This window comes from Chaetodon trifascialis, chromosome 23, assembly GCF_039877785.1.
Source record: "Chaetodon trifascialis isolate fChaTrf1 chromosome 23, fChaTrf1.hap1, whole genome shotgun sequence".
In the NCBI taxonomy this organism is placed as follows: domain Eukaryota; kingdom Metazoa; phylum Chordata; class Actinopteri; order Chaetodontiformes; family Chaetodontidae; genus Chaetodon; species Chaetodon trifascialis.
In genome coordinates, this window is record NC_092078.1 from 15,159,645 (window position 1) to 15,186,502 (window position 26,858).

General features: G+C 41.5%; 1 protein-coding gene across 5 annotated transcripts in view; it reads left to right on the forward strand.

Annotated features, from left to right (window-relative positions):
* Positions 1–26,858, forward strand: part of nrxn2b (neurexin 2b) — a 636,019-nt gene that overhangs the window by 286,857 nt on the left and 322,304 nt on the right. For 4 of the 5 annotated variants that reach the window (XM_070993325.1, XM_070993329.1, XM_070993328.1 and 1 more), the window contains 3 exons: positions 10,123–10,146; positions 18,580–18,741; positions 25,474–25,912. In XM_070993325.1, the coding sequence (XP_070849426.1) occupies positions 10,123–10,146; positions 18,580–18,741; positions 25,474–25,912 (625 nt within the window). The remainder of the gene's footprint in view (positions 1–10,122; positions 10,147–18,579; positions 18,742–25,473; positions 25,913–26,858) is intronic. The other variant, XM_070993326.1, reaches the window with a different exon arrangement.

Below are 26,858 nucleotides of genomic sequence, written 5' to 3' on the forward strand. Positions count from 1 at the left end.
ATTCCATTGAAAATACCTTGGACAGACCACTGGCGCCTGTGCTGTTACGTTCAAACCCATTACTGTCATGACAGTAACTCAGTCAATTAATCGTTTTATGTGTATTGCAAAGAAGCAGGAGAGCACGTGCAGATGAGGTAGAGGCATCAGCTTCTTGGTGAATGATTGGTGGTTGGTCTCTTGCCTTTAGATATTAGGTTCACGTACAGGTTCTGATATCATCACAAGCAGTGAGACAGGAACAGCGAATGAAAGACCTCTAAGTGGTCAGTGGATTTACACCGATCAGCCGCCCGCCTAATATTGTGTATGTCCCCCTCCTGCTGACAAAACAGCTCTGACCTGTTGGGGCACGGACATGGGACCTCTGGGGGTGTCCCGTGGTGACTGGTACAGGGATATTGGCAGTGGATCCTTTGGGTCCTGTGGGTCAGACATGGGGCCTCCATGGATTGGGCTTTTTCTAGTGCATCCCACACAGTCTTGATCAGATTGGGATTTGTATAATTTGGAGGCCATGTCAATGCCTTTGGCTGTTTGTCATGCTCCCTGAATAGTTTTTGCAGTGTGCCGGGGAACATTGTCCTGCTTGGGTGAGCCCAACTTAGTTATTGTTGGATACAGATGTGAAGTTACTGTTGTGGTTAATATACCTCCAGCCGAGGGAATATTAAGATCTTTTATGAGGATATAGAACAGTGACCAAGATGTTTTCTGTAGGCACGATAGACGGAGACACCATTGTAGAATTGCAGCCTGTTCATGCATACATGTGTGTACAGTACACAATGCTGTTGGACAAGAGCGGGAAACAGTGAATTGGTGAACAGCTGTTTTAGTATCTATTGCATAATGTAGTAAAGCATTTGTGAAAGAATCACCTGCTATGCGTGACAGGGGGATGGTACACCCTGCCGCTCTGTGGTTTGTGGTGGTATTTGTAGGACCCATTAACTCACCTCTATGATATTGTGGTTTGATATTTGTCCATGGTTTGCTGAAATTATAGCGGTGCTGTGCCAGGAAAGGAAACTTGATTTTTTCGATCTTCTGGAAAGATAGGAATACAGTTATACAGTAAATTATATCCTAATTTATTCTTGGAGGGATGTTTTTCCATGTTAATGATCATTGGAACAATCAAAATGGCCTCACATCACAACAGCCTGGCTCTAAGCTTAACAGGCAGTCGTGTCCCAAAGGACAGCGCAGGCATTCAAAGGAAACATGAGACACACTGGCAAGGGGAAGGAAGCGTGCTCTCGGATGTCTGTATTTTGTTTGTCAATGGGAAGCAGAGGGAGTGAGAGAACGATTGTGTGCACAACAGAGAGTGGTAAATGAAGTGTAGTGCTTCTGCCTGAGACTAAAGGAATATCTGAGCAGTGGGAGGATGAGGGGAGCGCTGGGAGAGAGACAACAGTTTGTTCTCTAGTACGAAAAGAAGAACAAAAGCAGGCTTTCTTTTAATTCCCCAATGTGACTTTACAACCAAAAGATTCAACATCCACTGTGTCACAGAGCTGGGCCAGTAGCTTAGCCAGAATCTAGAGGGACCTTTGAACTCACTCTCTCTCCTTTTAGCCATCCTGTGTTTCCCTTTTTCATCACTGTCACCCTTAACTCCCTCTTACTGTCTCACCAACAGTATCGTCTGCCCTTCTCTCATCTCTGACTCCATCTTTCTGTCTGCCTTGATGTTCTCTGTCCTCCCACAGATGCACACCCCTTTTCCATATAATTGGACCTTGGATGCAGCTATAGGACTAATGATTGGATCAAACGCACTACTTCATGTTCTTTACATGCTTAATGCACAGCCCGCACTTTCAGTCAACCACTGGCCCAGAGTTCAGCTGGAGAGCGCAAGCTTTGATCTGCATCAAGATCGAGTTCAGCAAAGGTCACGGTAGAAATTTTAATTTGTTACACACAGGCACTGCTTGTAGTGCAAGTTTGAGAGGGTGGATTTCTCTTATTTCCTGAGGGATGGCCCAGCCTGAAAAGTCTGTAGAGAAAGGCAGATATAAATGTTTGTTTTGCTGTAGCCCAGACTGATATAAAACACTAGTAATTCTAACTCTAGAAAAGCCTTCATATTTGCTCTTGTACAGTCTTCCCCCAAGCAGGAAGTGTTGTGTGTTATGTATTTGGCAAAAATGGGACTTTACTTTGTGAGAATAGTCAAACACAACAAAAGTAGTTACCATGATCAAATCACCAATAAAATCATGACTATTATACAAAGATAAAAACACATGCATACCACCAATAATAATGATAATAGTGTATGCATCTGAGGTTCAAGCTCACCCTCATTGTCAACAATGCATCATAAAACACAGACTTTACAAGCAGCAATACAACGCTGGACAAAAACCAGTAAGCCAAACATAGTTATTCAGTTGAGCACACAAGCACACCCCATCAAATTCTAAACTTTTTCTAGCATCCATGCAGGTCTCCCATACATAAAATAGATTGCCAGCAGCTAGCTGTATGTATTAACATTCAACACACAACCTCTCAACTACGATATGGTTGTTATATAGAGAAATACGTCAAATCGAGGGATGGAAAGCCTTTGAAAATGAACTCCCCACCCACAAAATAACAGATTTGAAAATGAAAGCTGCCACAGCTCAGTTGCACATGACTGAAAAATTCATCTTGGAGAATCAGTCATTTATTAGTACTGTAAGATCTTCTAAATGTGCTGCGATCTTCTAAAACCATTGAAAATGAGGAATGTCCAAATTTACTGTAAAACTTTAAACCCCTCATTCATCATTCAGTCACTGATATGTTGTAATCCCTGTTTCTAAGACATCAGCATATTTTAGAATCATAAGTGGCAGGGGATGTTGCGGAAATGATCATTATTTCATATGAGACCACAGAATGAGAACGTCAACCCTTCCCTTTTAACGCTCCCCTTCTCTTTCTTGCTCTGTCTGTCTCTACCTCTCTTACTTGTAGAGATTGTTTTTCAGCCATTTCTGTAAGCCATAATCAGCTGCAATTACCCTCCCTCCTCTTCCTCCTCCTCCATCAGTCCATTCTTCCTCTCCCTCCCCTCTCATCCAGCCTTCCTCCAAGAAGCAGCCAGAATTCCTAAGAAAGAGAGAGAGAGAGAGAGAGAGAGAGAGAGAGCCAATCCATTCCTCCCCCCCCCCCCCCCCCCCCTCTCTCATTTTCACTGTCTCTCTCATCCATTCTTGCTCGCAACTTGTCACTTAGCAACGCTGTTTGCTATGCTGTTGGATAGTGAATCGTCCCTGGCTGCAGTACCCCAGTAGTTGATTTAACCCTTTCCATACAACTCAGTCCTGTTAAACACTACGACATTCCCTGTAAAAGAATGTCTGAAAAGTCCTGATTTCCCAGGTGGCAGCATTTAGAAACCTGCATGAAGCAGGTCCTTGCTGTTTGCACTGGGACAAGGGCAAAAGTAGTTGAGTTAAACCTGCAAAACTAACCAGTGAATCATTGGTTACCCAAAATATTTGACTCTGGAACCCTTGGCTTACATGTCATGGCCACCCCACACATTCACCCTGTGGATTAGCTCCTACCAGTCACATGCTACCATCTCAGTAAGAACAGCATAATGCGTTTAGCATAATGACAGATTGAACCTCTTGATGCCAAATCGAAAATGCCATTTAGAGTGCTCAGCTTTGCCAGCACATACAGCAGCGCACTTTTATGGTGACAATAGGAATTGCTATTCAAGGCAGGCAGGGGTAGTGGATTTGTTTGATGTGCATAATGACATGCTAACACCCCTGTAATCCCTCCTCAGTTTACTGCCAATGACATTTTAAGTATTCCTAATGTGTTCCAGCCATACTGAAAGTAGGTGGGGGGGTGCAGTCATTGCATGTGAGTGGATGTGCTTTTAAGATTTTTTTTTTTTTTTTTTTTTTTTTTTTTCCCACTTCTCTTTTCTCCTGCGTTTCCCCCCAAGCTGATCAGAGGTCAACACCTCAAACACAGCTTCTCCCTGTACATTTCCCAAACGACAAACACCTCATGCTAGAAAAGTTGCCCCGGCTGTTTGATACCAGCACCGAGTAGTTATGTGCATTTGAGGAAGAAGAAGAAAAAAAAAAGACATAATTTGCATCACATTTCCAAAGCATTAGCATATCCACCCGCATTCTCACAATCACCCGCTCATCAGCCTTGTTTGCCTCTACCTGCTTCAGCACTTTCATGTTTATTCATCCATCTGTCTCGCAGACCTATAATCAGATAACAAATCTCTGCGACATTAGCACATTCACGCAGGTAGAAACAGGTAATAAAATGCAAGCGAGACAGACACAGGTAAGAAATTGAGAAAGAGATCATCTTGTATTAGTGTTGAAAAGATGTAGTGAAGGAGCACTGAAATGAAAATAGAGATAATGATCGCAGGCATTCTTAGCTGCTACCTGCATCCAAATTGGGAAGGAGTTGTCCCTCAAATCTGCCTTCTCCAATGTTGCTTCAGTTAGTGCCTTCTGAACATTTGCCAGCAACCAACCTCAGACGGTTCAAATATTTTTTGCAAAGTGACACCTTTTTTCATCCTATGTATTGATTGACAAATAGGAAATATCTATTCCAAAGTCAGGCCCTTAATATTTAATCCTCTTTAGGAAAGAGGTACTTTGCACTCTTTAGCCTAGCTGTAAAACTTTTCCTTTACCAAGCGTCTTCACAAGTACGTACAAAACATGAACAATGAAGGACAGCTGGAGCTACTCTCTCTAAAACATGCATATTCATGTTCAGCTGCTATTGTTGTGTACTCGCAAGTTAGATCAAAATTTCTCAGACATGTAATTAGAAGTTAACTATATAATTAATCTTTTTTTTTCCTTCAATTTGCTACTTATTTCTAAATTACAATGCCAATGGTTTAGTGAGATGAACCATTGGTATGTAGAAAAGATTCAGTGTATTTCCCTAGGTTTAAGAACAGCCATTATTCCATAGAATAAAGAGCTGCGCCAGGCTAAGTCTACACACAACTCTACATACAGACAAAGGCATCCACCAAATGGTCCAATGTAATGTCACACTGCTGATTCTGTACAGTGAAAGTACAGCAATCCACCCAAGAATTTAAGGCACATCATATAAAGCAGTTCTTAGCATTTAATAGATTTACCGTAGCTTAGTTCATTATGAGTCTTTACTGTAACATGTTATAGGCTCAACAGTTGTGGCTTGGCACTGAGCTTGGCCACATCCTGATGGAATCTAGAGGGAAATAAAGGCCGTCGTACGAGGAGGGAGTCGGTCAGTCCTTCAGAGATGGGAAAATGGAGACGAGGATGATGTGAAGCGCAATAGAAAAGGGAAGAGGATCATGGCCATCTGCACCGCAACACACAGTGTGTTCTACTGCGGTTTTCATGCACTCACACGCCTATACAGAAGCACACACCCTCACACACTGTTTGTTTGCAGACTTCTCTCCGCCGTAATTGCAGTGACATTTATATTTGCACCTGAAGCCTGTCTGCCAGTTTCCATTACTTGGAGCCAGATTTAGAGAAAGGCGGACTGGAATGAATGGGGGGGGGGGGGGGGGGGGGGGGGGGGGGGTGATTGGAATGAACGTGGAACCAAATGTACCTGAAAGAGCTATTTTGAATCGAAGCCCAGCTCCCTTCCATCTGACACGGTCACCCACAGAGTCTGTGTTAGCGAGGAATGCCTGATTCGCCACACATGCATAAATAACCAGCAAGGCACATAAATGTATGTAATGTGGATGCCCTCGCTCATACAAATCAAGCGTATACTTACATGTTTACAACACATACTGAATTTTCATGCGTCTCTGATCATCCATTCAGATCACCTGATGACAAATAGCAGCCATTCCCTCCCCTCCCACCCCATAATACTATTCCACAATATCAGTTTTAGCACTTATTTCTAAATGTCCATATTGGAAATTTATAGGAGAATGGTCATCAGTCTTAGAACTTCCTCCGTTACATGATTAATCTGTCTGGACTGGGGAGCTTGGCTCGACTGCACTATGCATTGATCATTATCACAGCTTTGTCGTTAAATATTTATTCAGCTTATTCGCTGGTGGCCACAGTTCAGTAACGTCCACCATGAGGAGTGTGTAAAAGATCAGCAACTAAAAAAAAACATCATTTTACATCTTGGCCAACTGTGGGTGGCACCCTGCAGGTCTTTGGCATAAGCAGAAAGAGCCATGTCAATCGTTTCACCTGTATATGAAATGCAAAGCTATGAAATACCAATAGTGAATTTCCATGTTAACAACATTGGCTTACTTCTCCTCTTTCCTGCCCCAACCCCTGGTATTTAATACATGAAGATTTCTTAGCCTGGGGGACCCTTTGAGACACATGCAACACAAAGTTGTTTGTCAGGGCCTGTGGTTGTTTACATGACTGGGAGCTTTATAGTCCATCAGCAAACATCAGCATTCGCAGCCTTCGTTTTCCCACATGGGTCAATTACAGAGAGGGCGATGGGCTGCCACAGCAGGGGCTCCAGGCGTACTCAGTTTGAGGCAAAGTTGAAACAAGTCGGATGCACGGAAGAGGAAGTTTACTGTAAGACAGAAAAATTAGTTGCAGGGAAAGGAGTAAGCTGATCTATTCTTGATACTCTTGCATTCCTACTCTCTCTTATATGTACTAGACTGGTTTGTCTCCAAAATTCTTAACCAGATTTATCTCTTGGTGCTCTCAGTGCGCAATATTTTGTCTATACTGCACCACCATCTCACTGAGACAATCTGCCACTCCTGGGAAGCTTTCTCAGGATAAGGAGGGATTCATCTCCCATGGTTTGCTATTGTAGGAGATGTCATGCATTCGTCCTGTATCCACTCTGCATTCGTGCTACACATACTTTCCTTTTTGAACATTTTGGAGCAGAACAAAATTGGGAAATGGTGACAGAAACCCTTTAAACCAGCTAGTTACCAGTCCATTCGGTCTTCCCTTTGATAACAAAGAAAATAGAACAAAACTTTAATTTTCTGCACGATTGATCTTGACAATTGAGCACCAGTTCAGCAGCACTTAAAGGTCTCAAGCCTGCAGTAAAAAGTCTGACTTGTGTAAAAGCTATGCCTCTAGACCTTCTACACATCTACTTTTCCACATCACTTGGCTCACTGGCTCAGTTCACTACACTTCTTTCTAGTCTGGCAGTTTATTCACCAAATTCAGTGAATCCTAAGTAACCCTTTAAAACACAGACGGCAGACAATAACACATACAAACTAACTGATTGTGCAGTGGCACACCAGCAGCTCCCGTGTTCTGCAGGGTAAAATTGCTTTTTTTTATGAATGGAGCCTCATCAGAAAGGGCTGTCTGAGAGCAAGGTAAAGCAATGAAAATATTCAAAATATTGCTTCCACTTAAGCTGACATTGATCTTTTTCTACTGTAGGTAATAAACTGATTGGTGATCATGTCTAGGTCTTAACACTGCTTTAGTCACAGACCTGCATGGACTGACACACGTGCTGATTCACGTTACAAGATCATTCAGACACCATGCATAAAGAAGTCCAAATGTAATCTCTCGCTTTCATTTAAAGCTCCCATGTTTTCACTCTCTGCAGTCACTTTATTGTGTCATTCCAAAGATCATCAGCACTTTTTGAAGGATACATTTTTCACAACCACCCCTGGGCTGTTCTGTTGAAGAACTGATAGTTAAGTTGAACATTCAGACATCAAATACCTGTGAGGGATCTGAAAGTTCGAGAATTCAAAATGTTGCACTCGGTAATCTCCCATTTCTTCTCCTCCGCTGTATCACAGGCTGTCTTTCAGTGAGTTTTGAAAAGCCGACCATCATTCTCACCTTTGCAATGGTACATTTGTCTCACTTAATTAATCATTGTCAGGTTCTCACTTGTCAGAGCTTCCTATTATATCCGCTCTTTGATGTACCAGCTGTTGTTTTGTCAGCTCAGAGACATGGGAGTACAGTGCGGTGTGGATATGCAAATTCACACCCACCATTGAATCTTATTTATCTAGTTAATGGATTAAGAGGAGCCATTAGAAAAAGTGGGTGACTGGTGACAGCACTTTACCGTGACCCTGGATCAAAGAGTGGGCGTGCATGAAGCTTCAAATTGGCCAGTTAGCCCCATGGGGAGAACTTTGTTTATGGGCGCCACTTAGACTTAACTCCCACACAGGTGGCACTAACACATAGTAATCCATTCCACACATAAGCACACCCACAGTACTGCACATACTACATCCTTAGACAAACATGAAACATCATGGCGGCTCTTTTGATGTTTAGATTATTGTTGTTCTAATTTGATGTAAAATCTGCTCTATCTTAACAGCCAAAGTCTCAAATTCAGAAGTGCCTCATTCTCAAAAAGTGGGACTCCATAGATTCACCTTTTTTTTTTTGGCCATATTTGGTGTTGAATATAATCACCCAGAGTAACTAATTTCAGCTTTCAGATCAAGATATAATATATATTTTATGATAGAAATTCTACACATTCTTTTAATCTGCAAATAAGCAAAAAACTCCAAATAATACAAATCTTTAAAAATAGTACAAACACAGCTTGTTGCGTTGAGCACAAATTGAGGCCAGTCTCAGTCAGTGCTCTGCCATTAATACCTGGTGCACCAGCTGACATATAAAATACACCTTTGATTCTTGCCAGTTTCTTCACAGAGGGACCACAGAATATAGATAAACTGATCTTTCAAATCCAGGCAGAGACATAGAAGCTAATTTTAAGCAGAAAAAGCTCTTTCTACACACAGTATGTGGATTGGAAAAATCCTCTTTAAGCAAGCAAGCAACCTGATATTTGAAATGAAACTGTTTTTAGTTTGTGGAACTTGTGGAACTAGCAACCCTAATCTAAGTGAACTATCTTTGGATGCAGCAGTGCAAAGTTCAGCCTGGTCTCAGAACTGTCACCTTTTTCAGAGATTGCAGGCCCGACTAACAGTGACATGTTGTTTCAAAGACAGGTATGATTGAGTGCCCAGGTGACAGGCGTAAGACGTATCGCATGATTGCTTATTTATTTATCAGTTTCATAGATTGCTCTTTATTGTGGACATGGCTTAAATGACTAAATGAACACTTCTCTCTCTTTCAGGATGCTGCAGACACTCGAACCCTCAGTGAAATTATTCTCTTCCTTTCTGCACTTCTCTATCCCTTTCTCTCATGCTCAACAATATGCTAAATGAATTCTGTCCTCTTGAATGCCCCTGATGATTTCACACCGCACTGTAGTTTTCACCAGAATTGTCCATTTTTGCAATGCAATAATATCGTTTTGTTTTTGTTTTGCATATGTCACAGTATCCCCTTAATGGCCACTTGGAGAAATTTTGCCTAGAGATTTGCACCTTTCAAGTCATCAAAACATGATTGGCCCCGCCCAATACTAAAGAACGCCATTTTGAAATGGACGAGACCCTACCGCCAGCCGAGCCCGCTGACCAGATTAGCCTCTCAGAGTGAATACTTATACTGATGTACTTTTCCCTCGTCCCCCTCCCCGCTCCAAACAAACACCCCCATCAAAACTACCCAAATCCCCTCTGTGGAAGTTGATTTGCTAACTCTTGTCTCTTTTACTAACAACAAGCTTCAGAATTCTTCCAATTTGATTCTTTTCATTAGTGAATTTTCTTTTCCCTTACCTTTTATAATTTCAACGACTAACACTGTGCCATTCACGGAATGTGAACCATCTGTTGTTTTCTCTCCTTAACTTGCGACTTACATACTAACCAATGTATTGTTATCCTTTTATTCCTTGTTTTTTTTATGATTTTATTTTGTAGAGTACCCTTTTAAAAGCAAATAGGTATGCAGTTGCTTTCTTTATTTCTTTATTTGGATGTTTTTTCTATATAAACAGTAGGAAAAGATACATTCTTTAAGTTATATTTTACTATTACATTCAATTTTTGCTTTTGCTGTTAAAAGGAGAAGCTGGTTTTGCGATTTTTCTTTCTTTTTTTTTTTTTTGGACCACTTTTTGGGGTTGAGGTGTGTTTTCTTGAGTTTAAGGTTTGTCATTATTTTTTTTTCTTTCTCCTCCCCCTGTTTTCTCCTAAAGCACGCAGGCATTGGACACGCTATGGTAAACAAACTGCATTATATGGTAGATATCATTCTAATTGTCTTATACTTTGGTTTGCCCTGGGTTTTCTGTTACCTCTTTCTATTCTGTTTGCTTTACTGAAAGTACAATCCGCCATCAATTCCAAGGTAGCCGAAAAACTCCACCTCTCTGTTTTTTTTTCTTTTAGCCCTCTCTCTATATATGTTATTGCTTTTTATTGCCATCCAGTTCTCCCCTTCCTGAAAAGAATTAAAAGAGGTCTGCCCAAAAAGTTACAGAAATTCTAGAAATTTAGATTTTAAGATTTGATTTGTTTTGCTGTTTATTTTCTGTCCCTTTTTATTGGGTTACTCGTTGGTTTCCTTTTACTTCAAACACTGTCCGTATGAAGAAATAAAGAATTATAATGTGAGATATTTTCTCAATTAAATTAGAAAACTACTAGGAGTTACCTTTACTTTTTTTTTTTGTTAATCCCTGTTTCCTCCTGATTTATTTTCTTAGATGAACCCTACAAAGTGAGCGTACACAGCAGAGTTCTCAAGCAGACAAATAGCCTACTATGGCAGCTCCAGTGAGAGGAAGTAAAAAAAAAAAAGGATTAATTTCCCCAGCCTTTTTAACAACATGAGAGGACTGAGGAGACCATGTTGCTACGCTGCCTCAGTTGGACCTGCTCAGCCTGTTATGGAGCGACCTGTTATCTAGTCATGCCATCCTGTGGTTTATGGAGTCATGAAGAGTATTTACAACTTTTGATTTAGTGGCCAAAGCCCTCACTATAAAGTCGGCCTCAAATGAGGGCTTGATCCCATTAGTTGCCTTAGGTTGATTTATGATCGAGATGGAGCTGTTCCCAGACCTGCACCTGAATGCACTCCCTCTCTTACACACATGTACACACTTAATAAAGGGCTTTAATGTGGCAGTAGTCTCCTGAACTTGGGTGTAGAAATCAAACCATGAGTGCTGATTAAAGCTCATTACCGGAAATAAAATGGCAATTGCGCTTTTATTAAGCTGCAAACTGGGGGAAGTTTGCCAACATAACTTGACATTGCACAGTGCTCAAGAAATTAAAGCTCTGACTAACACCTTTGTAGGCTTTTTATTTTAAGAACTGTTACACTGTATGTATTATCGTACTGCCAAATGTACACTGTCTTACTTGCTTTCACTGGACTTTCTAATCAGTAAATGAAGCCCTCTGCTCATTGATACAGACCATAAAGGGCAAAGCCTGGGAAAATCTGAACTGTGTGCGATCGACCCCTCATTAACACTAACACTAACTTATATTTCTTATACTTTACTAGCCTCACCCCTTGCATGAAGAGACTTGCCCCCTTCCAATCTTTTTATTTTTATTTTTTTGTTTTTTTATATACAGATTGCATTGAGTATATATGTATATGTATATATCATGGCTAACATATATACATACATATATCAATTGTCCTAATATAATCAATATGGCCATAAAACATGTTAGCCACACCCTCTTGCTCTTCAATTTCTTTGATTTTATTTTATTTTATTTTTAATTTCTCTCAGTTTAACTTCAAAATTAACTTACTAAAATGAATAATGACCTCACACCATATCTTGCTGAAACAAAAAAAGGGGAAAAAGTAGAACGGGGAGACAGATTCTCATTTTCCTGGTGAATAGAGGATTAACGCCTTAAGGAATAAATCTGCCCAATCCGTCATAACACGAGTCAGAGAAAAAAATGTCACGAGCATGCGGCAAGCCACTGTATGCAGTCATGACTCAAATTTTACAAAAGTGATGAAGCAATTTTGAGCTCACATTAGACATACTGTGGTGAAATTGTAGTGGAGGCATAATATTTTGTGTCCAGGAGTGTGGAGGGCAGATAGATGATGACACAGTATTTCCTGCCACTGGAATACTAATTGCTCTATTCACCAAGACAGGGATGTCCTCTCTCCCCTCTCAGTTTTCCCTATTCTTTAAAAAACCCTCTCATTTCTGTTGATTTCATCTGTGGTTGATGACATTGGTCCCATCCTGTCCCACCTCCACCTCCCAAAGTTACAGTAACCAGTGGTTGTGTCCCTGCACCCTGTTTGCATGCTCCTACTGGCTAGAACATCTTCACATCGTGTTCTGTCAGGGTGTAAATGCTGCTCTAGCCCAGCACGTGTCAGTCTGCTGTACACGTGTCTACATGGCTTTTTCTGTTGCATTCTTGTCCAAAATAAAAACCTCAAATTGAAAGCTCTCCTCTTTCCCCATTTGTCTGGTGTCGTGGTGCCCTGCAATTAAATGTACTTTCCCACTACTTCCCCATTTTGCTGCATCTTGCCAGATGGTTTATTTGCATTTTTTTTTTTTTTTTAAATAGTTGGTCTGTTTGTGGTGTGTCTAATGGAATTCTCCTCCCATTCTCATTCTTCCTGTCATCTTTCCATTTAAGTGCATGGCTTGTGTGTCACCCTGTTAGCTTGGATGGGTTCATTTTGTTTCCTCTTAACCAAAACAAACCCTTGCCACCTGAAATAAAACATTCAGTCCAAATCTGGACTTGGTTTGCGCAATCAAATTGCAGAGGACTTTTAAAGAATCCTCACCTGCTCTTATCACTTTGACTAAATTTACTAAAACAGTTGTTACTAATCTACTGTTTGAATCAAACCTTTGTTGTAACTGTACTAACAACCATTTTTGTGTCTGACTTTCCCTTACTTACAAAAGTACTAACCGATTTTGTTCACCCTCCAACCCTTTTAACTCTTCTGGGCACACAACAAAAAACCTCCCCCCTCCCCACTCACCTTTCTTTCTCCCATGCCTTCGACAGCTGTTGCCCAAACAGCACTCGCCCCGAGCCTCCCAATCCTCCCTCGTGTCTTTGCTAACCTGGAGGTGTAGCTTAGTTCAAAGGTTAATGGTTTTGCTTACCAAACTACAAATTCTATACTCAGTGTTGAAAGATAGATCTCCCTCCTTCAATAAATTACGCCCAGCTAATGCTCGTTGACAAGCTGCCAGACATCTATCAAAGTCTACCGCTGGATGGGAACCCCTTCTTTCCCTTTCTCTCTTGCATATCCATCTTTCCTGTTGGTCTGGCTTTGACCCAAGTTAATGGGAAGGCAGTGTGTGAGGTCTATTGTGTTTCTTATGTGAGCCTTAAACTGTAAAATGTTCTATATCAACTAGAAAATATAATGCATTGTTTCTCCCTGCAAAGGACCTCTGATGTATTGAAATGTAGTGCCAACGAGGGTAAGTGATACATTTTCAAGGTAAGCTCGTTGCCTCCGCTCTGCATGGATTATGGTGTTAAAGCTATGAAGGTACTGATTGGTGTCCGTACCCAGATGGACTGTGCTGTACATGCTGACAAAGAAACCACAGACTGTCAGTGAAAGTAAAGATTGGATGCTCCAAAGCTCGGCTGCCTTTGGGAATTGAAGGTAGAACATGATCTGCTCTCCTGAATAGAAAATGTGTGCACAGTGAGAGTGAGTAACTCACACAAAGCTATTTTCCATTGTATGTGTTGAGTGCCTGACAGGATATAGCTTCAAATACCATAAAGTATAAAATTCGTCTTTTTTTCCCTTTCATATTGCGGATATGGCTACTAAGCTTTATGACTTGCTTTGATATGTCTCCTCGGCCCCTCAGTACCACCTTCATTCTGATGCGCTGCTTTATGGAAGCAGGTACTGCTATACTGTTACTGTGTTACCTTTTGCTCACTGTTCTTCATTTCTTTTTTAAATTTTACCCTAGTCAGCACAGAAGTTGCTACCAGACTTCTTGAAATCAATAGAGACAGTGGGCAAGCTGTGAGTTATAGTCCACAGTATGTTCAGAATTGTGCGTAAGATGCGTTTCCAGCTCACTAAAACAAACAGTGAACACACTAAACACGGTTGAACTGTACACAAGATATGGTTAGTCCTATCATTTCAAGCATAGTTATTGCCTTTGTTTAATTCATTGAGAGTGTTTATCTGCAGTGCTAGTGAGGTCAGTGTAATCCCCAGCACAGTTGGAATCATGTTGACCCTTGTTTACTTGCTCAGAGGGAGATCTACTTCACAGAGCATTCACTTGCCATCAGCCTGCAGTCATGGAGCCAGATATGGTCAATGAGCCAGTGACATGCTCAACTGAGCGCACCACAGGAAAGAACAGTTTAGTTCACCATACACTACAGGTGAAACCTCATTACGTAAAAGCTTTGCTATTGTGTAGCTGCTGTGTGGTTTATGAGGACCAAGCACAAAGACAAAGATGGAATGGATAGAAGGAAAGTTTGTAACATGACACGAACCATTCCCCCACCACGGGACCATCTCGGCATGTGAATGGGTAAAATGGAATGCTTTTTATGACAGGAATTCAGAGCTGTTTCAATTGCTGAGCAGTATATTCAGCTGCAAACAGCCCCAGTATGTGTTTCATTTGATATCTATCACGCATCAGTCAGGTCTGTTTGGTTTGTGTGTTTACTGGGCTAAAGACATATTTGAAGAGCAGCGAGGTAAAAACCAAGAGACGCAATCATAGACTGTACAAAAGAAGTGGACGCACTTTGGCCATTGTCATGATGATTTTTTGAGTTGGTAGATCATACTTAGATGAGAGGGCCATTAGAAAACTTTGTCCATTTCTTTTATACAGTCTGCATCCAATTGAAGCAGCAAGTGGGCTGAGCAGTTACATTTGTGTGTGTTGTTCTGTTTAAATATTCCATTTTTGTAGGAGGAAGTTTGTTGCTTGTGTAAGGTATTTATGAAAGGAGGAACCTGGCCTTTTTGTCAATTTCTAAGTTTTCACTGGGAAACGAACACAAAGGAACACTAGAAATGTGTAGCTTAGCCGTTATGGTTTCGTATTTATCAGGTGTTCTTGAATTATCACACTAGGATATGTTTTTATGTGGAAACTGTGATCACACCGTTAAACAATGCAATAATCATGTTAATGAAAAAACAGTATAAGGAATACAAAGACTCTAGCCCTGGCTGCTGTGGATTTCCTCACTCAGCGCTGCTCTTTACTTCAATTACTTTAAATGCATGCACATCAAGGGAACACAGACAGAGGTGGTAGTTCAGTTAGTGACCCATATCCAACATCTCAACAGCCATTAATTTTACCTGTGAGCTATTATCACCATTATGTTTAGAGGAGTGAAAGAGGGAGCTAATGCTGGAGGTTACCCTCTGTAGTTAAAGCCATCCTCCATCAAACTTAAACTTTTTTAAGTTTTAGTGACCTGCTGTTTGCTGCTTCTATGCCTCAAACATATTTACCAATTAGGATGAGGAGGATTAACACTATGACAGCACTGTTGCATTTGTGTTTTACTCAGCTGCTGTTTGTCAGTATCATAGGACCACCTGCCTTGTCTTGGTGGTCCTGCTGGTAGAATCTGAATTTTTCACTCCTTGGGTTTCATTAAAAGAATAATTTGAAATCAAAATGCCTTTGAATCTCCTACAAAGTATATGGTTTCCAGGCCATGAGCACCCGAGTGTTTCCACTATCGACCTGTGTTATCAGCATCCTCTCCCTCCTCCGGCCAGTGATGCAAGCACTGGTAATGTTACTCAATGGAATTAATGTGCAATCTGGTTGAAGCAAAGATCAGCTAACTTGTGAATAATTACAAAGTTACCTCAGAGGAAACACTTGGATATTTGTTTTTGCTTTTATTTATTTATTTATTTATTTTTTTTTTTGCATTTTTTGGACTAATAATGCATGTGCTTATTTTGTACCTTAATCACATCGTCTCTGTGGGGTTTTAATTGCAGTTTAAGATCAACCTCTGATCACACAATGAATCTATGCATATAATATGATTGCCTCAGACATTTTTCTAATACTCTGCATGCATTAAAAGCTTTGATGAACCATTTCAGTGATGGAATCAGGGATGATGGAGAGAGCAATAGAAAGAAAGACAGCAAATACTGAACTCTGATTTTCCATCCTTAGCTAGGAACTTGATAGGTGTCTGGCAGCCAACCAGTGCTAGTCCCTCATGGCCCCAATGATCACATCCTGCTATGAAGATTTACCATCAACAGTCCATAAAATATTCTCCCAAGTCCAAAGAGCGTAGCTTGGCCATAAGAGATCATAATGTTCTTTAGTCAGTATTCTAATTTCAACCTCAGCATTTAGACCCTTCATCTCCTCATTTATAGAGGAGGTCATGCCATGTGTAGATGGCTTTGGCCAAAGTTCATTGGAACATTTTAAATGGCATATGTCGTGAGACTGGCCCCTTTTTTCCTCCTCCTTAGCCACCTGCAAGGTGTTGTCATCACTTGTGAAAGCCCCATCTGTGACCTTCTAAGATGACCCCAACACACCAGCACTGTCAACTGCTGATTCTTCATTCTAGATACATCCCGCCAACGCGATTGCTCTTTCTCACCAAGTAGCTACAGCAGACATAAAAATGAGTTGCCCTGTTAAGAAGGGAAGTACGGCTTAAAAAAAAGGAAAGAAAAACAAGTGAAAAAAAAAACTGAAGAAAACGAGAAGATGAGCTCTCAGCTGAGGCGCCTGATCTGTTGAGTGCAGTTGCTAAGGTTTCTCTTCAGCCCTCTGCTTTAGAACGTTTGCTGCTACTGTTGTCATCCTGCTCGTACATACTGAGTAACATTTTTTTTCTGGTGGTTTTCATATTGTGGGTTTTTTTATGGATAAGTGCTTTCTAAATGAAATTCTGATGTGTATCACTTAGAAACAAAAAATGCATCTGTGCTCATGTCCTGCTTTTGATGCAGAATTATGCTTATAAAAACTGCATTTAACAGTCGGTAGTGCAGTAGATTTAACATGCAAAGTGAAGCAGGGCCATATGTAAAATCTCATGGTAAATGACCAAAATGTAAAGTTGAACCTCAGATGAAATGAAAGTTGTTTGTGCTAGCGTCACTTTCTAGTCTGCAAAGGTAATGAAAAACAGATGGTTGCGTACACGGCTCCCTGCAGAGCTGTATTTAAGCTGTGTATATTTATGCAGAACAGCAGATGTTGAATCAGAGACACGAGTGCTTCACTTTTGCTCAGGCCAGCTCTGTTAGGATAATTAGACAATAAATTGGTCACTAACTACAAAAATCAAACAGCATTATTTGGCAGAAAGTCTGTATAGCAGCATAACAGACACTGATGGCAAATACAGCCATGATATAATACAATTAGCCAAATTAAACTTATTAACATTTTCAACGAGTACTGCAATTTGCTGCATTGTAACAAGAAAATGCCGGAGTGGATGGAAACCCTTATCTTCATTTGAGAAGCATTCTAATTTCAGTTGAGCTTATCACTCGTCACTTATTCTTTGAACTGATGAGGAAGGGTCTGGTTAAAACAGCTGCTTCACCTCATCTTGTCTTATGTTGCATCAGAGCAAGAGTCGTCTCCACACATTCCATCAGAATCTAGGTTCAGACTCTGTTTTTTGATCAGGGTGTCGACCCTGTTCCTGTAAAACAAGTGTACTGAGACTTAATATTACAGAAATCAAAATACAATTTGAGAAAAAAGAAAAGAAAAAAAGACAGCTATCTGGCAGAAAAGCCTGGAGGAGCCTCAAAAATGTACCCTTCATGCATCTGTTTTAAATTATTTTTTTGGATATTAAGTCTTGTTTCTGCATTTCAATCCACACTGTCTCATACCATCAGCTCGCGGCTCTGTGTTTGATTCCGCTCGGCGCTTTCTGCTGTGTTAGCGATCAAACGTGCAGCACAGAATGTGTAACCTTGCACAAAAGACGAGACTTGAGGCAAGTGAATATTGAAAAGGGATTTATTTCTGCTGGTAGTTACTTGAAGCAGTTGAATATTGAAAATGGATTTATTTTCTCTTGTCTTTCCTTGAGTGAGGACTGACTCAGCACGGGAGTGTTGCAGAATAGGTATGCCAATCACAGGGAAAGCCTGGTTAATTTTTTAAAAATAAGGCTACCTGTAAGATTGTGCTTTTGTACTCGACTTTGTGGAACATTTTGATTCAGTGCATTTGGTTTGGGTAGTTGTCGATGGTGGCTGCTTTTGAATTTTACCTGTCTTTAAGGCGCACTTAATCCACTGTAGCATAACATAGTTAAAATTTGCTTATACCATTACTTAACTAAGTTAGCTTTGTTCCTCTACCAGTGATTAGACAGCTCCATTGGTTTTCTCTTAGCAACTGCACTCTAGAGTGAAAGCCCGCAGTCTGACTGGCACCAAAAGCAACCAACCAAGCGATACCACATAGGGGAACGGCCCCACCTATCACCAGTGTTTAATCCACTTTCTTCCTTGTTTTTCCTCCTCATTCTTCTGATTTCTCTCCACTCTCATCATTCTCTGTATCTGCCTATCCCTGCTCTATTTGTCTCTCTCTATCTCTCTTGTCTTTTTCATCTGTCTCTTTGGGCCACGCCTATGCCAGGTGACCATCTCAGTGGATGGTATATTGACCACCACTGGTTACACCCAGGAAGATTACACCATGTTGGGCTCAGATGACTTCTTCTACATTGGAGGGAGCCCCAACACCGCCGACCTGCCCGGATCACCAGTCAGCAACAACTTCATGGGCTGCCTTAAAGATGTGAGTGGCTCTGTGTAGTTTGTGAATATATACTGTATGTAGTTGATCAAACATGCCTCATTTTAGTGGGTAGTAGTTGCTTGTTGCTGAACTGATTTTGACCACACCAGCCCTCAGTGTGTGATTCATTTAAAATAATACGCTCTGCCGCCCACACCATGGCAAGGTGTGGGCATCTTTTGCCAAATGATTACCTGTTTGCATCAGTCAAAGGGTGTATCAACACTGTTGGCAAGATTTTTTTCTTCCAAACAAAACACCATTCAAAAGAACCATCATACACACATCACAAAGTTACAGCGAGAACACACAGTGTTGCTTGGCACATTTGTTTTGAACACACTTGAGAATCATCAGTCTGTGAAGATATAACTCCCATATTTGAGAGTAGGAGGTGTCAGATGTACAGTATCCTGAATCTGTTTCAAATGTTTATTTCCTTCACGTTTCCTTCCGCTCCTCCTAACCAGCTGCTGGCCAAACACATCCGCAGGCGTTACACATACCACAGTGGGTTGGTATCACAAACAGACCGATTCAGTTATATTCACAGCTACGCGAGCATGCACACACTAATACACACATAGTCATGGATGGATATGTAGAGGACAGTTGCCTTATAAAAATTTTATTTCTTCAAATTTGATGAAAAAAGACTTTTATTTTTTACCAAGGCTTTAATTCATGGTGTAACAAGCTGTCAAGAGGACCAATCACAGCTTAAAGTATTATGCCCTTGTAAATGTAATGACTTGTATAGAGGCAACGCAACATGGTGCCATCGCATTTCCTCATAAAACCATGCTGATTGAATAAGTAATTACTTTTGCCATCACTTTTAATGGATTGCACAGTAATCGCCCTATCTCTAACTTAATTATGCCTGCAGAATTACATTTTCATTATTTGGGTTGCTATCGGAAGGATCCCTAGTGGGTCTTAAACTTCCCAAGGCGTTTAACTATCCTCTCTCTCATCAAGACAAGGCTGGATTTACAGTCAACGTACAGAGGGAGCACAGGGAAGGGGAGGGTGGTGTGAATGGTAGAAAAACAGACAATGGCAAGAGCTAAAGGCAACAAATAAAGGTGAAAGTGAAAAAGCAATGTGAGCAAAGTGCTGGGAATGTGATATCAGAGCAGATGGTGGGAGAGCAGAGCATTTAAAACTGCTGGATAGACTCAGAGGAAATGAGGAATTAAAAGTGCAAGTTCAATATGCATAGTGTTGAGAAGAGAAAATGTTTCAAGGAAAATGGAGATGTGTTTGTCAGCTAAGTGTGAAAAGGAAAGTAACTGAAAAAGTGAAAGTTTTGAGGCAAAGGTGAGATATGGTTTAGAGCGAAGGGAAGATGCTGCAGACAAATCCAAGAGAGAGGTAAACAGCAAACATCTGACATTGGCATTCATGTTTGACCTTCTGCCAAGGGCTGCATTTTTCATTTAGCAGCTTGGGTTTGGGTCAGCACTGCAAAACATGTCTCTTTAAATCTTGTTTTCCTCAAATCAAGGGAGACGCTTTTCTGACAGCATGAGGCAGTTTCTCGTGATTCCTACAGTATGGGTCCACTGTAGATAGAGAATTTCCATATTGTGCTGTTGACTCTAGGTTTACAGAAGCAGTACCAGGCGCCTGCAGCCAAGTTGAACGGTCATGATATGGCTTTGAGATTAGCACCAAAGCAAATAAGAAGGTCCTGTTTTGAATTTCCTTTTGTGTGGAGTTATCATGCGCCTTTTGTGTTAGTATAGTAAGCGACCAGAAGGTGTGTTTACATGTCAGAAAGATAAAGTGCTTGATCCAGACTTGACCTTACTAGAAGCTGCAGCTTACTGGTTGTTTTCGTTGACGTTTGAGTCTTATGGGCTCAACTTCAGCTGCAGTCAAGCTCTAATGACTACATCAGCGGAACTGATCCAGAAAGGTAGTCACGCAGAAAGGCACTGAGAAAACCCGCAATGAGAGTAACTGAGAGCGCCAGGTAAAGTAGCAGTAGCTGGAAATAAAGAGGAAAGTAAGTGGCTGGGGTGTAGACAGCGGTGTGTTTCATCCTGTGCTAGTTCAGTGGCACAGCTCGGATTATCAGTGGTGTTATGGTCTGGGGCAAAGCTTTCATGCCGCCACCGTGGTCAAACGCCTTTGATACGCTTGGCCAGTACCCTCCAGGCAGCAGAAATCCAAAAGAAGAGCACAGCAGAAGAAGAGTAAAAAGGCACCAAAAAAGGCACTGAAGCCCTATGAAGTTTTTATTTGCTCTATGTGTGTGTGTGTGTGTGTGTGTGTGTGTGTGTGTGTGTGTGTGTGTGTGTGTGTGTGTGTGTGTGTGTGTGTGTGTGTGTTTTCAAAGTCACCCACATGCTATGATCATACACTGTGTGATGTATATGTTTTCTAGGCTCCCAGTCAGACTGGTGAGGTGTGAAATCGTGTATCTCTGCTCCTCAGCCCCCCAGTCTCGTTTCCACAGATTCCTCTCTTCAGCACGTCACCATCTGTCTCTCCACCACAACCTCCGCCTCCCCATCTCTCTTCCAAACAGTGACCTTGCTATCGCCCATTTCACACTCCTCCCTCCATGTCAGTCTTTCTCTCGCTCTCCCCTCCTGCTTGCCATCCTCACTCTTCCCACCGCTCTCATCACTTTTCTCCACCTCTCTCTGCCTCTCATCTTCTCTTTCTCGGGGGCAGTTTTGTGTAATTAAGTCCATGGTAGCACTGTTGGCACGACAGCTTTGCCATCCTGACGGCCAAATTAAAAATTGATTTCTTCGACTGATTCCATGCACTGGATGAATGCTCTCACACTCCTCCTTGCCCTCACTCTTTCACTCTCTCTCTGCCCTCCCAACTTCATATTGATGCTCTATCTCCTCCTCTGCAGCTTCCTCCTCGTCTCACCTTTGTTGCACGATAAAATCTTCTAGAGTCGTTCATCAGCCCCACTCACACCCCACCTACCAACAGTCAACTTTCATTTGAAACTTTGACAGAAGGGTAGTGTAAAGCCTGCCCTTTGCCCTTTCCAGATGTTCTTTCTAATAACCAATTAGTGCAATTATTTTCTAAATGAGTTCATATTATAACTTTAAGGATTGATGTTGGATTGTCTGTGAATCTGTTGTGACACTTGTGCAAGAGCAGGCTCCTTCTGTGTGGTACGTGGGCTCCTGATGTACTTGGGCATTGAAAAGCCCAAGTACATCAGGAGAAAATGATTACTTTTGTACTGCTGACCTGCAGGGTTTTAGATTTGCAGAGTTTCTCAATGACAAAACAAATCAATGGAGTCACCCCTGAGGAGGGCCTTGGCCATGCATGAGCTATACTGTTCGAACAGTGAGAAAGTCCACAATCCATGTTGGGGCCACACGCATTCTGAGTTCAGAAAGATCACTGCAGTTAATCCCCCCCCGTGACTCTGTTTGTCAGGCCAGTGACAAAGACTGAGTTGTTGGAGATTAACTCATTGTTAACTCTGCTCAGATTTGAAAGTTTTTGAAGCCTTTGACAGTGTTTTTTTTATTAGAGCACAAGACCAGCAAGCTTCTCTCCAGCGGATGATTTGCCTTGTTAGGTGAGCTGCAGAGACCTGCCCTCCCAGTGCTGGAGAAGACACAGTGTCTGCATCAGGCCAGGCAGCCTCAAGGGTTTGAAGATAGGGAAGAAAGGCATATGGTCTACATGCTGAGTCAACACATGCATTTATACAGAACCTACCCTTGACTGAGTGCAGATCGTCCGGGTCCTTCACCTTTTACAAAGGCGCAGATTATTTGACAAACCTTTCAGATACCTCACACACTTCGGTGCTCCCATGCATTGCTTTGCCCCTCTGAGTCCTTTGTCTCCATTCCATTTATCATTCACTGTCTTCCTTCCCTTGCCTCCCTCAGAACTTAACACCCCTCCCTTGTATTCTTCCACCAGTGCTTGGTGTTGATTAGTATTTTGATAGAAACTTTGTGGTGCTAGATGCAGCTATTACTGGTCTACATATAGACATGCATTGTTCACTGTCAGATAGCAGGCAGATGTCAAGACTTGTACAGATTTAGACTTAAAGTCCAAAGTCCTGATAGCAGCCCCAAGTCCCTATTCAGCAATGTGTCTTTTACATTTATTTATCTTTTCTTAGTTGACCTTTGAGGTTAGTGAGAAGTGGCGAGGTTCATGCTAAAGGAGAGCTCATGCAGTTTTTTCAAATTTGAAAGGGATCCACTCATGAGCATCAGTGTATATGTTTAAATATCATGGCAAATTTGGAGTCTTGATCAAGGAGGTCAAGGAGTCCCTGTTGACATTATGATTCATCTATTAGGAACCAAGAGCATTCCAGTAAATATAATTGAAAGCTTGCCACAATCAGCTTTGTCACTGACCCAAGTTTTAATCAAGGGGAAATGTTAAACCCGACCAACAACGTTAGAGATCATCCCACTAAATTTCATGTTGGTTTGACCATCGCTTCACTGAGTAAGTGGTCAGAACAGAAGTGTTTCATGGACTTATTGACATCAGCTTCCACTGGCCCCATTGACTAAAGATATGCCTGGACCCTTTAACCCTCTGAGTCTGCAGAAAACAAAAGAAAAATCCAATTTTTCATTGTAGCCACCCAACACTACCTGAAACTTGTAGAGCCACATTGCAGAAACTAACTGGCCTGAAAGTGTTCTGGTACAGCATGTTACCTGCCCCATCTTTTCCCAACATACTCTATGATCCTTTGCAAAAAAAAAAAAAAAAAAAAAGACAACAAAACAAAAAAACAAACACCAGGCTGCATTTTTGTTGAGACTGAGCAGCATGGGTAAGCACAAATAAATACCTGAAAATAAATACATCTTCTGCCTCCTCCCACTGCCTTTTCTCTCTTTCACCTACCGCTTTTTTTTTTTTCACCTTAAGCCAGGCAAGCTCACGCCTTATTAGCTGCCAGTTTTAGCGTTATCATTGCTAATTACCAGTACTAATCTCTGCTAATGACGACATTATGAGCTGTACAGTACATGTGGCAGCGTGGCCAATATATGGGAAAACCAAAGGAGGCTTAAGTTCAAGAATAACCCAGCTTATCAGTGTTCTTGTGGTTCATTCTGTGCCTATGTGTAGGTGTTTGACAGAGAGGGTGAGAGAGAGGAAGAGAGAGAGTGTGTGCTACATGTGAAAAAATAGGTAGATTGGAGGGCGTTTGAAAGAGATACTGTGAGAGACAATGACAGCAGCAGTCTGGTGAAATTAGATAGTCAAAAACCAATACGGTGGACCACATCACAAAGGGCGAGCCTTTCAGTGCTGCAAATATGATAACTGGCCAATACAAACAAAAAGCAAATGGTGACTTAATGCACAGATGATAATTCAATATCATTTTTCAAATATAAGTTGTACCAAATTTCCCCCTTAAAATGTGACAGAAACGGATTTGAGGACTAATAATGGGAACTGCTTTCTCGGATAAGTTTCAAATCTCTGCCAGTTGATTTATACAGTCCTCCAAAATTGATAGCAATCAACGGCTATCCAGAAGGTATGAAACTGAGTTGAAACTGGTGCGCATTATTGTCAGCAAGTAGCTTTTCCATGTCTTCAGTGACAAGTCAGCTTAAGACATGTGCTGCCAGGATCAAACCTGGGCCTTTACAATAACAGGACAATCTTTATAGCCTTGACAGCAGCAGAAAACAAAGATAGAAATGTAGAGAAGGCATTTTTTTCCTCTGTGTTACCTGTCAGCGAGTATGTGTGGGTGTACGAGAGAGCATGAAGAGCACTACAATCAGGGGAAACACACACAAACAAACGCAGAGACCTCAGCTGTTTCACACTATTACCTTGAGGACGGCCTCTCAAAACGCTGTCTGCAGAGTGTTCAGCAAATAAAAGGAAAACTGAAACTATGAAAGACGAGGATAATTTACTTTGCCTTTAGCACTTAATCCATTATGAATGCACACAGGGAGGCATAGACACACTTTGAGCTGAAACAATAGAGCCATATTTCATCAAAGGCTGTTGGAGACATTTGCATTAAGGCTGTAGGCAACATTCACTACTCTCTGCGTCTGAATATCCCCCGGAGCCTTTTGATTTTGTTCCATTTATTGTTCATATACAGTATCCTGACATTTCTGAGCTACAGTTCTAGTACAACAACAAATAGTTTGTACATTTTCTGGATTTGACCAGGAGTTAGGAGTTTATACAGTGGTGATCAGAGCTTTATGCACTGAGCATGTTGTGCACCCACACAACCCCAAACACTCACAGGCATCAGTAAAATCAATGAAAGGAGTGAGGAGCATCAGTAAACTGAGCACCCGTTTGACCTAAATGTGTTGTCAGAGGATTGCAGGCTGGAGATGGAAAAGCAGCATGTGTAGCATGTTGTATCAGTGTTGGCTTCACAGTGCTGGTCCAAGAGAACGGAACGTATTTCATTCAAGTTTTGATTCATAATTTCCCCATGCAGACAAGATTTCCCAGCAGCCGCTGTAACTGACACTTGAAATTAATTTGGGCAATTAGGATGCATCTGCAGGCTCTTAGTGTTGTGGACAGAATGTTCTTCTCTGTTGCAGCTGCATTTTGTTTTTAGGCTAAAGCGAAGTCCACTTTTAAATACTAATCCATTTCTAGATGCCATATTTGAATCCACAATTGCACCTCACCACCACTGTTTCCTATAGAATTACACACTTGTAAGCTCTTGCTCTCCTTCACGTCCTGCAGGTGGTGTACAAGAACAACGACTTTAAGTTGGAGCTGTCACGGCTGGCCATTGAGCGCGATCCCAAAATAACCCTGAATGGCGACCTGGTGTTTCGCTGTGAGGACGTGGCAGCCCTGGACCCCGTCACCTTTGAGACCCCCGAGTCCTACATCTCCCTGCCCAAGTGGAACACCAAGAAGACAGGATCCATCTCATTCGACTTCCGCACGACGGAGCCCAGCGGCCTCCTGCTTTTCAGCCACGGCCGCCCTCAGGGCCCCAAAGAGCAGAAGCCTGGTAGGGAGCTGAAGACTGATTACTTTGCCATGGAGCTGCTGGACGGGTATTTGTACCTGCTGATTGATATGGGCTCTGGAAAAACAAAGCTGAAGGCTAGCAACAAGAAGGTCAATGATGGGGAATGGTGCCATGTGGATTTCCAGAGGGAAGGCAGAAAAGGTGAGTGGCGCTTTCAAGTTGTCATGTGGCCGACAACTCATTTACAATTTGATTGTGAAAACTTTTTATTGCAGTGTTACCGTATGGTCACTTATTCACATTCATCATCCACGTTTCACATCAAGAGATGGATTCATGTCAGTATTTACCTTCCAACCACCTGTGAAAGATTCAGCATTTTCCCAATGGGCAGCATGTCAGGTTTATTAAATTGTGTAGCACTTAGTGAAGCAGGGAAGTACAACAGAAAAGTAGTGTAATTTTGACTGTGGTAAATAGTTATTTGGTGACATCATCATTAATGAACATTAAAACATTTTGACAGTTCTGTTTACCTTTTTACAACATTTAAACAAACTATCCCTTCCCTATAAATACAATAGGGAGCAAGTGCATTGGCTGTATTAGATATGTACTGCACAGTTGCCTTTTAAAAGGTCATATCTGTTGCTAGCTCTACAGGACTTAAGGTACATCTATTATATATTCATATTTCCATTGTATTCTGGAGCTTGTTTAGGCAGCAGATTGAAAGAGTTTCATTAGGAGGACTCAGCTGCGCAGAGAAGGAGACTGAATTGGCTTTGACGTAGTCTAAAACCATCTTTCTTTTCATGCTAATCCAAACATGTCAAAACAAAACTAAGCAATGGGCACACAACTATTAATGATGCATCTAGTGGTATTTGTAAGTTAAGTTCTCGTACTTGTTTGCTGTTTTCTAATGTCTCCGCCTGCATGTGGGCACGAACAGGGGCATCTGCTTGCTTGAGTGTGTGGTGTCTGATGAATGGTCTGTAGGTGGGCAAGCACCTTGGACATTATATCTCTCCCTAATGGCATCTTATAATGAGGAAGCATGTGAATGAGTGTGTGTGTTTGTGTGTGTGTATATGTGTGTGCGCGCGCAAGCATGTGATCTCACTGCTGCTCCTGCTGTAATTGG